Source organism: Oratosquilla oratoria, chromosome 33 (genome assembly GCF_046742065.1).
Source record: "Oratosquilla oratoria isolate Oo_2021 chromosome 33, ASM4674206v1, whole genome shotgun sequence".
Taxonomy (NCBI): Eukaryota; Metazoa; Arthropoda; class Malacostraca; order Stomatopoda; family Squillidae; genus Oratosquilla; species Oratosquilla oratoria.
The window spans coordinates 45,263,151-45,274,482 of NC_134809.1; the positions used below are offsets into that span (position 1 = coordinate 45,263,151).

General features: G+C 38.6%; 1 protein-coding gene across 11 annotated transcripts in view; it reads right to left on the bottom strand.

Moving 5' to 3' along the window:
- Positions 1 to 11,332, bottom strand: part of LOC143017884 (potassium channel subfamily K member 1-like) — an 87,073-nt gene that overhangs the window by 36,053 nt on the left and 39,688 nt on the right. For all 11 annotated transcript variants that reach the window (XM_076172912.1, XM_076172913.1, XM_076172909.1 and 8 more), the window contains exons 4-6: positions 7,894 to 8,066; positions 4,828 to 5,053; positions 851 to 1,023 (exon numbers count right to left, since the gene is read on the bottom strand). In XM_076172912.1, coding sequence (XP_076029027.1) covers positions 851 to 1,023; positions 4,828 to 5,053; positions 7,894 to 8,066 — 572 coding nt within the window. The remainder of the gene's footprint in view (positions 1 to 850; positions 1,024 to 4,827; positions 5,054 to 7,893; positions 8,067 to 11,332) is intronic.

Consider the following 11,332-nt stretch of genomic DNA (forward strand, 5'->3'; position numbering starts at 1 on the left):
ATAAAGAAAAAGAGCAATGTGCATAGAGTCCTTCCTCTTACTCAACAATCATCCTACCTAGATTAAAACTAATGTATGGTTCCAACTTGAGCTATATCATCTCAAATTATTATACCTAGATTAGAAGTCTTTTTATGATTAAAGTCATGATTTTAAAGTCTAGCTTGAGCTATATCTATATTCTAGTCTGAGGCTTACCCTCGCATAAATAAACTCATTTGACATCAGGTTCGGAAGAGAGATATTTCATAGAGTAAATAAGATTTTATTGAAACATACCAGGCAGAGCATATTTAAAGAAAACAGCCACTTACAAAAGGAATCCTTATGAAGAGATATACTAGGGAAGAGTACATAAGTTGAGGAGACCAATTACTTGTGACCAAAAAGAAGAGGAAGAAGAAGAAAAATAAAAGAAGGAAGAAGAAAGAGGAAGGAAAAAGAAGGAAAAAGAAAGAAGAAAAAGAACAAGGAAAAGAAGATGATGAAAAGAAGAAGAAGAAGAGCAACAACAAAGGAAGAAAAGAAGACAAAGATGAAGAAGTAAAGAAGAAAAAGAAGAGGAAAAAATAGATGTGATCATTTGTTGACAAGGGGAGTAAATGAAGTCTGAAGAGAAGGCTGGGCCAGGGAGAAGTGCAGCAAACTATGACATAAGAAAATGTATCAAATAAGCTAAGATAACATTGGAGAAGCAAGAACTGAAGAAAATTCACCAGTACACCTGATGAAAACAAAAAAAAGTAATTGTGATAAAAAAAATGAGATAAAAGAATTACATGCATAAACAACATACAATTCCCTAAAGGAGAGAATAAGAGTTGTTAATTCTGTTTTTCCTGAAATTTACCTGAGTGTACTTGGGTCCCGTACCACCACCAGCCCCACTCAGTCGCATGCGCTCAGGGTCAGCGCCAGCTGTGTCAGAGCGACGTAGAAGGAATAGTCCCAGGTTGAGTTGAGGAATGTCATTATACAGATGAAGAATCAGCATGACGAAGGTAAGTCCCAGCAGTAGGTATACTGTGGGAGAAGGTAAACGTTAGGCCCAATAATATGAAAGCATTGGCTATATGATAAATTATCCTGTTATGCACCAATAAATGAGTACTATTACATACATATACCAAAGGCTTTTTTTCCCCCTTATAAGGGAGGTAGCCAAAAAACAAAGGCATAAAAATCACTCCCACCCATTCCATCCCTATCACACTCCACTCCCCTCCATCCTCTACCCTCCCTCTTATCTTGGCACCTTCTGGATGACCAGTCATCCCTGCAGCCTGTCCACTGCCCTGGGTCAGAAGCAGTGTTGCAAGACACAGCACATCCACAGCAAGGCCGCTTCATTAAATTGGCGACCCCCCTCTCTGTCCCCTCATGCAGAAAAGGAGAAGACAGGAAGGAATCCCTTCGGGTTGTGTCAAATTTTCTCACACATACTCCCTCACCTCCCATCCCCCACCCACTCTAGCTCATGCATCACAACATCATCCATACACAACCATTCTCCACTCAGCCCTGTCTTCTGTCCTCTCCTGTCCTTCCTCAACAGACATTCCCCTCTTCCCCAAAGCCCTTTTTACCCCATCCACCCATCTCATCCTAGGTCGCCCCCCTCATATTCACTCCTTCTACACCTCTTTTACTAGTCTTTCTTCATTCATTCTTTCCATGTGTCCAAACCATCCCAATAATCTTTCATCCACCCTATCTCCCAACAACCCTTTCCACCCCTGTTCTCCTCCTCACCTCCTCATTTCTCACTCTATCCAGCCTAGTAACCCCTATCATATTTTTCAGACGCCTCATCTCAAACACATTCAAACTCCTTCTCACTTTCTTATGTTCTATGTTTCTGTCCCATACAGTGCTGTTGGCACAATCACTCCTTCAATCTCCTCTTAGCATCCATTCCCAAATGTCTATTTCTCATTACACTTTTTAATTCAATCTACATTCTATCTCCACCTCCACTCCTCCCTTTCCTGCCACATTTGCATCCAAGTATCTAAAACTATCCACTACCTCCAGTCCTTCTCCCTTAATACTCACTTCCTGTCTGCTGCCACTTACACCCCTTGTACATCTCATCACCTTACTTTTACCCACATTTATCTTCAACGTCCTTCTTTCACACACTCTCTCAAACTCTGTCACTAACTTCCTCAATCCCTCCTTTGACCCTGCTACAAGCGCAGTGTTGTCCACAAACAATAGCTGGCTTACCTTCCACTTTTCTCTATTTTCTTTAACCATCTCCAATCCCTGACCCACCACCCTTGCATTTACCTCTTGCACTACCCTGTGCATGTATAAATTGAACAGCCAGGGTGACATAACACACCCCTGACGAAGTCCCACCTTTACCTCAAACCACTCACTCTTTCAATTTCTAATCCTGACACACTCTCTACTACTCTTGTAAAGATGCTTGACAGCTCCTAAAAGCTTAACTCCTATCCCATAGATCTGCAATACCTCCCACAGTACCTTCCTGTCTATCATGTCATAAGTCTTTTACAGATTCATAAAAGCTCAAAAAACATCCTTACCTTTTCCTATAGCTTTCTCACATATCTGTCTTACCACAAAAATCTGATCTACACTACCTCTACCTGTCCTAAACCCACACTGTTCCTCATCAATTAATTCCTCTGTTCTTTTCCTAATCCTCTCAATTAAGATCCTCCCATAAGCATTCCCAACAACACTTAACAAGCTAATCCCTCTGAAACGACTACACTCACACTTGTCCCCTTTTCCCTATTAAAGTGGAACTATAAAGGCACTCCTCCAGTCCTCCGGCACTCTACCCTCTCTTAAACAAACATTAAATAATCTCACCAGCCAGTCCACCATCACTGTACCTCCTTTTTTCAGACATTCTGCATGACATCCATCCAGACCAGGTGCCTTACCTGCTTTCATCATCTTAACAGCTGCCTTCACTTCATCCTTCTTTATTTCTCCTCCATTTTCCTCACTCATCACTGTCATTTTCTTAGCACTTCCCACTGCAACTACCTTCCCCTCCCTATCCTCTTTCATATTTACTAACTCCCTAAAATACTCTATCCATCTTCCTCTTACTGCCTTCTCTTCCAATATCATCTCTCCATCTGCACCTTTTACTATTTCTTCTCTACTTGATTCGCCTCCTCTTCCTCTCTTAATTTCTTTCCAAAACATTTTTATTATTTTCAAAATTTTCTGTCATAATCTTACCCCACTTCACATCTGCTCTCCTCTTTGCCTCCTTTATCTTATGCTTTACTTGTCTTTTCTTTGTACCTCTCATATGATTCCTTCATCCTATTTTGTAACCAATCTGTGAAAGCTTGCTTCTTCTCTCCTACAACTTTCTTTGCTTCCTCCTTAAACCATCCCCATACCTCCTCCACTTCTAGTTCTACACTATCCTTCACTCCCTCCCACTCCTCTCTCAGCTTCTTCTTGTACTCCTCCTTTTCTTTCTCATTTAAACAGTTCACTCTAAGCATCTCCCTACCTTTTGTCCTTTTCCTCTTTCTCCATCTATCCTCCACTCTTAACTTACCTTCCACCAAAAAAATATCTGATACCCCACTCTCTCCCCTTACAACATGTACATCCTTAACTCTTACTATTATACTCCTATCTACCACTACATAGTCCATTAACACTATCTACCATCCTTCCATCCACCACCCTCTCCCATGTGTACTTATGCTTGACTTTCTTCCTAAACACTATATTTGCTATCATCAACTCTCTTTCCAGACACATCTCCACCATCAACTCTCCACTATGATTCTTTCCTGGAACTCCACATTTACCAACCACTCCATCTATTGGTTCAGTTCCTACCCTAGCATTAAGGTCTCCCAATACTACTACATTGATATTTCTTCCTAAGCCCTCTATGCACTCGTTGAAATCTATCCAAAAAGCCTCCCTTTCTTCTACACTCTTCTCACTACCAGGCCCATATGCACTTACAAAAACCCACATCTTTCCCAGTTTCACCTTCATCCACATTAACTTTGAAGAAACCTTCCACTGCACTACATGCTTACCTATCTCTTCACTTACTAGTATAGCCACCCCTTCTCTCCCTTGCCCTTTCATTACTCCTGAGAACCTTCCGACTACACTCTCAAACTCACACTCACCCCTCCCTCTCAATTTAGTTTTACTCAAAGCCAACACATCCATCTTTCTTTTCACAAACATACTACCTATCTCTTCCCTTTTACTCTCGTCTGTACTACATCCATGCACATTAAAAGACCCAAACCGGGTACTGGTTGGAAAACTCCTAGACCCTTTTATGCCTTTACTTTTTTTAGGAATGTCCCCTGTGAGGGTACAGGGCCCTCTTCAGTGCATCTATCCATCCCATTCTTGGTATTTCCTTGAACTTCACTCCATCCACACTTTTTTTGCCACTTTCTTAACTCATTCTTTCCATATACCCAGACTATCCCAGTATTTTTTTTATCAACTCTATCTACGAAGTTTCTTTCCACTCCTGCTCTCAGCCTCACCTCCTCGTTTCTCACTCAATACTCATAACTTCCATCATACTTTTTAAATACTTCATCTCAAATACATTTAAATTCCTCCTTTCTACCTCCCTCAGATTCCAAGTCTCATCCTAACATAATGTCATCAGCACAATCACCTTTTCACAGTCTTTTTTTTAAGTCATCCCTAGACACTTATTTCTCATAACCTTTTTCATTACCCATTTCAGTTTGCATTACAAATGTAATTGTTAATGTTATTAACTACTGTGTAACACTCCCTTTACATGTTTCATTGTTTACATATCTATTTACTTACCAGTGATACATATTTTATAAACAGGCCTAAGGGGCTGATCTCTGGCATCTCCTGGGATGTAGTCTCCAAGGCCAATAGTTGTGAAAGAGATGAAGCAGTAGTATATGGAGTCAAGGAAACCCCATCCTTCCTCCAATTTGGCGAAAATAAAGGACGGAACAGCAAGGAACAGCGCAAATGACAGGAGGGCGATGATGACAAGATGGAACACACGAATGTTGAAAGGCTGTAGAAGAAGTGGTCAAGGTAAGATAAAGTCTTATGATGAATGACCCTAGAAAAGAAATGTGGTGAATTATTTTGACATGGAATGACTCCAGAAATGATGAATAAAAAATAATTACAATTGCATTTAATCTGTAAACAGAAGGGATCCTAATATTCTTTTTAATGATGCCTGGCAACCATTCTGGTGAAGAAATTCCTCTAGTGTTAAAGGGTCTCAATTAAACTTGTTAATGGGAGATGTGACTCATATATTTTCTCTGCCCCTTAGCTGAATACAGTAATTTGTAGCTAGTAAACCTATGAAAAAGTCTATAAAGTATGTCATTTTGCTGAATGGGATTAGAAGACATTTGTTCCTTATCAACCTTTTCAATCTATTGACCAACATTCTGGATTTTGTTTCAGCAAACACCAGACTGGACAAGGCCTTCATTGTTTTATTTAGAGTTGGCTCTCTTGTTCAAACTATTTGGAACCAGCAAGAACAATGCAATATTTAAGCATTTACAGACAACTGTTTTACATAAATTCTTGAATCAGATGATTATATAATGATAAGGTTTATCTTGATAATTGAGCTGTCAGACATTGGAACAGTTTCCTATTAAGATGTGATTAACTGCAACAAAGGAATGCAAAAGAGATATGGAGACAGATGGAGAGAGAGAAAGGGGACAGTGGGAGAGGTGGGAGAAGAAGGAGGGGATAAATGACAGGAGGGAGAGGGAAAGAGAGCGAGGGAGGAAGGAAATAGGGAAGACTTACTAGATGTTGTAAGATATCTACTTCATATGCACCATTACAACTTTTGTTTGGGACTGAAGGGTGGGGTGGAGCCCTTCTTAGGATGGAGACTGTTCCTTCAATTGCAATAAAGTGACCTCCACTTGTCAGAGTCAGAGTATGTTGTTATTTCAGAAGGATTAGCATGAAGGAATGAGGTGGGGGAGGAAAGGAGGGTGGGTGGGTTAGAACAGGGGGCAAAGAAAGGGAATGGGGGTCTTCAGCATTTCTGTTTACTATAATAATACATATATATATGCCAATTACTTTTTCCCCTTATGAGGGAGGTAGCCAAAAAAACAAAGGCATAAAATCCACTCCCACTCTTTTCATCCCCACATGCTCCACTACCATTCATCCCCCTCCCTCCCTCTTATCTTGGCTCCTCCTAGATGACAGGTCATCCCTGCATCTCGCCCACTGCCCTGGGTCAGAAGCAATGTAGCAAGATACAGCACATCCACAACAAGGTCACTTCATTTAATCGGCAACCCTTCTCCCTTCTTTCCTCCACAGATATTCCCCTCTTTCCCAATGCCCCTTTTACCCCATCTATCCATCTCATCCTTATTTGCCCCCTCATGTTCACTCCTTCCACTCTCAATCCTCATTCTACCTCCACCTCCACTCCCTTTCCTGCCACATTTGCACTTGCTAAATTTGGGAGTAAAATGACTTGCTATTATCCTCTATACTTCTCTCCCCACTCACCCAAGCTGACTGTTGCTCAGGCTGTCCTGCTACAACCCTAATTGTTTCCCTTCAAGCCTCTGTCCCTTGTCTATTATAGATCTCACTACATGTTTCATCTCTATGTCCCCCACTTATCCCATTCTCACTTCTATTTGCTACCATATCATGTTATCTTCCTCTTTCTCAAAGAAGTCTTTTGCCTAACCTACTTTCATTCCTATCATCCTCCATATCATGGTATCTTCCTTGTTCTAGTGGAAATCTTTCACCTGTCCTACTTTCAGTTCTATTTTCTTCCCTATTGTATATCTCTCTCTTACCCTTGGAAGTCTTTAACCTAACCTACTTTCATTTCCATTTTCTTCCATATCATAATATCTTGGTAATCTGTTTTCACTCCTATTATCCTCCATATCATGATATCTGTCCCTTACCTGTGGGGATTCCTCGAAGTAGTGAAACTCTGACCCCTGTCTTAGATTGACTTCGTTATGTCTCATCCTACTTTCAATTCTATTTTCCTCCATGTCACAATATCTCTCTTTTACCTTTGGTAATCTCTCACCTATCCTATTTTCACTCCTGTTATCCACCATATCATGACATCTGTCCCTTACCTGTGGGGATTCCTTGAAGTCATGAAACTCTGCCCTCTGTCTTAGATTGACTTAAGTCCCTCATCCCTATATTCAACATCTATTCTGCCTTCATTTCTATTGTCTTCTATATTATGATATGTCTCTTACCCATGGAAATCCCTCAAAGTTAAAATTATTATTGATACAATTTAAACTGCTTGAGTGAAACATTCTTTTTCATTACATTTGTATGCCTACTGTATGTAAAGATCAAACATGGGGACACACTTCTGTTTTTGTGATTGATCATGATTTGAATTCACTTGATGTGACCTAATGCTTTCTATCTTTGTTATCTTTCTTCCTCTAGGAAGAAACTTTGGAATATTTTTCATGTTGTATTGGTGTGGTACTATTGTCAGCTCTCCATGTGAGAAAAGTGTAAGAAATACAGCTGAAGTTGATTGAGAGCCTGAATACAGTCCAGAGACCAACTGTCAGCCCTTTAGGGCTGTATCTTGTGATGGAGATATGGGGTTTAACAGGTTTTGAAAATGAGCAGCTTTGCTGTACATCTTGCAAGACCACCACATGCAGGTACCATCACTGGTCCTTAACTTGTTTTGAAAAAAGGGCAGCAACACTATCCATCTTACAGGACCACAACATGCAAGTACAGTACCTATCTTTGGTCTTTGATTGTTTTTGAAAATGGGCAGCGTCACTGTCCATCTCACAGGTCCACCACATGCAGGTACACATCTTTGGTCCCTTGTTTACTGACCTGATATAAATGTCCCAATTTGGAGTTCATCCAGTGGAGGAGCCAAGTGGTTGGGATGAGAAGCCTTTCCACCAATGCTGTCAGGAGGATAAATGTCATGGGGATCCCGATGATGGCGTAGACAATGCAGAAGATCTTCCCTCCCTCTGACAGAGGGTGTACATGTCCATAACCTGCAATGAGGAGTACGGGCACCAAATTATAGCCATTCAGGTGCACAGATATGATCCTCTAGAGGAATACAATAATAACAAGCATTTAGTAGCTTACTCATTTTTATTTATATATTTACCTGTTTATTTACTCATCTGATTTTTCTTTTATACTTATTAAAATATACAGAAACTTCAGTCCTCACACAAAAGACCTTAATGGTGAAGGCAAGCAAGAAAATTAAAACAGTTGCAGCCATGGGAGTAGAACAAGTGACTCCATCACATTGCAAATAACTCGTAAGAACCACATTTTATTATACTTCCTCAGCATGGTCCCCACCTTTGGGAGGGTGTTGGGGACAATAATAATAAGACCTTAATGGTGAAAGCAAATGAAGAAATAAAAATAGTTGCAGCCATGGGATTAGGATAAGTGACACTCTCATCACATTATACTAATAACTTATAAGAACCATACTTTATCATACTTTCTCAGCATGGTAACTATAAGAGGCTGGTAGAAAAGAGTGTAGAAAGAGTGGTAGAAAATGGGTTGTTGCATTTTACAGGTAGGTTGTTTGTAAATAATATCCTGAGCGAACTCTGAGTCTGCTTTTCTGCTTTGTGTACTAAAATATTGCTTGTAAATAACAGCCCAAGTGAGCTGCCTGAGTCCGCTTTGTGTAGGTAATACAATAGCTGTGCTCAGGAGCTTGAATATATATTTGGATATTGCTGAAATGACATTCCTTTGTAACCTAAGTGAGAATTATGCAGAGATTTGAGATTATTCTAAGTAAACAATATTGAAACAAAGAATCTGATTGGTGAAAGGGTGGAAGAGGAGAAAATTCCACTGGTTCATGAATGTAAGATCACGCCCTTTGGGGAGGATCTTAAATATAAAGTTAAAGATAATTGGACTAAGAAATGAATACATCATTGCAAATCCATGATTTTCCCCAAAGATGTGTCTATTTGTGAAACAATATAACAGAAGAAACTGGAAAGACTGACAACATAACTTTTTTTTTTTTTTTTTGCAACATTCAATACATTTGGGGTAGCATGAGCATAACTCCAATTTAGTAAAATATATGTGCACATACACACAAGACACCCTTTGGAAAGAGTGACCACATACTAATAGAGGTTGAACAAAAGTAAGAAATATATATGCAGAGAAATGAGAAATACAGAAAAGGAAGATTGATGTACAACAAAATGGACTTTGAGAAACTTAAGATATTCTTTCAAAATGCAAATTGGGAAAAATTCTACACTGAAGAGACAAAAGTGGAAAAAAATGGACAATCTTGATGAAAATCTATAATGAAGGAGTGAATAAATACATACCAAGATAGAAATAGAAGTTGTACATTAGATACTAGTTCAACAGAAGATACAGTGAGGTGAAAGATAGAAGAAATAAAGCTTGGAAAAGAAGAGAAAAGATAAAAAACCTGAAAAATGGCAAATGTATATCAACCATAGAAATGAATATGTAAAAGTGCACAGAGAGGAAAAAAGAAACTGCAAAAAAGACATCATAGAAAGATGTAAAGATCAACTCAAACTTTTTTTATAGATATGTGAATGGTAACCTTAAAAATAAACAGGAAATTGTGAAACTATGCCATGGAAATACAGAATACACAGAAGATCTAGAAATGGCTGAAGTAATGAACAATCACCTCAAGTAGGTTTTCACTAGAGAAAAAGTACAGAAATGGGATGAAGAAAGTGAAGTGTGATTTCCCCCCATGAGGGAAATAAAAATAACACAATAAGAAATAATGGATCAATTAATGAACCTTGACATTAGGAAATCTCATGGCCCAGACGGAATTGCAAATTGATACTAAAAGAATGTAAAGAAGAACTAAACGACAAAATATACAACATAATATGTTGCTCACTCAAAGAAGAGAAAATACCAAAAGACTGGAAAAATGCCAATATTGTACCAATTTATAAAGAAAAACCAAGCACTGTAGCCAAAATTTGTGAAAAAATGATCAAGAATAGATGGATAAAACACCTGGAAGAAAACAATATAATAAACTCGAGACAATTTGGATTGAGACAGGGAAGATTATGTGCTACAAATTTAATCTGTTTCTACTCAAGACATAGATATAGTACAAGAAAGGGATGGATGGGCTGATTGTGCTTTCCTATATTTACAAAAAACCTTTGACAAAGTACATACATACATACATATACCAAGGCCTTTTCCCCCTTTCAAGGGAGGCAGCCAAAAAGAAAAAGGCATAAAATCATTCCCACCCATTTCATCCCTAAATGTACAAAGTACCACACAAAAAATTATTTAAAAAATTGGAAAACATAGGAGAAATACAAGGTAACCTACTAAACTGGATGGAGGATTTCCTGCATGGTAGAAAAATGAGAGTAGTGCTCAGAGAAAAGTATTCAGGTTGGGAGGAGTTGATTAGTGCAGTTCCACAGGGATCAGTATTGCTACTTTTTACTTTGGGTGACTGCTAAAGAAATGGAGATAATTACCAGAATGGGTCTCTTTTCTATAGATGGTAAAGGCAAGCTTATCCCCATCATGAACAATTAAAACATCTAAAAAGGGTAGCTTACCTTTTTCTTCCCATTCCACTTTAAAATTAATGTTGGGGGCTAAAGAACATAAAATTAATAAAAAAGTTATCAAACAAACCCAAATTTCTTCCCAAAGAGTAAAAATGTCATCCACATATCTAAACCACATCTGATAGATTGACTACATTTTCTATCACAAAATTCTCTGTGATAGAAAATGTAGTCAATCTATCAGATGTTACTTTTACGCGCCATGAACTAGAGGTGTTAGGCTTAGGTGTCAATTTTGCCTTGATGCCTACAAAACATCATTCCCTAGACCATATTGTGGAATTTGATAGGTATTTAGCGTCCAATAATTATGATAAAGAACTTTTGTGTCTCAAAGGGATTCTATTACAAGGCATAGTGGATTGTTTTAAGGATGAATGTGGTTTGCCTAAGTGTTATAAGTTAGCGGTAGACAGTCTCACGAATCGTAAAGATGTCGTCATTTCCCGTGCTGATAAGGGAGGGAAAATAGTTATTCTCAATCAGTTAGAATATGAAAGCAAAGCCTTTGATCTTTTAAATGATATCAGGACTTATGAAAAACTAACTAAAAACCCTCTCAAAAGTACTGCCTCGGAATTCAATAGAAGAGCACGCAATATCGTGGGAAAAGAGTTTTTTAATAAAAAAAAAAATTATTAGTCATAAACCCACAACTA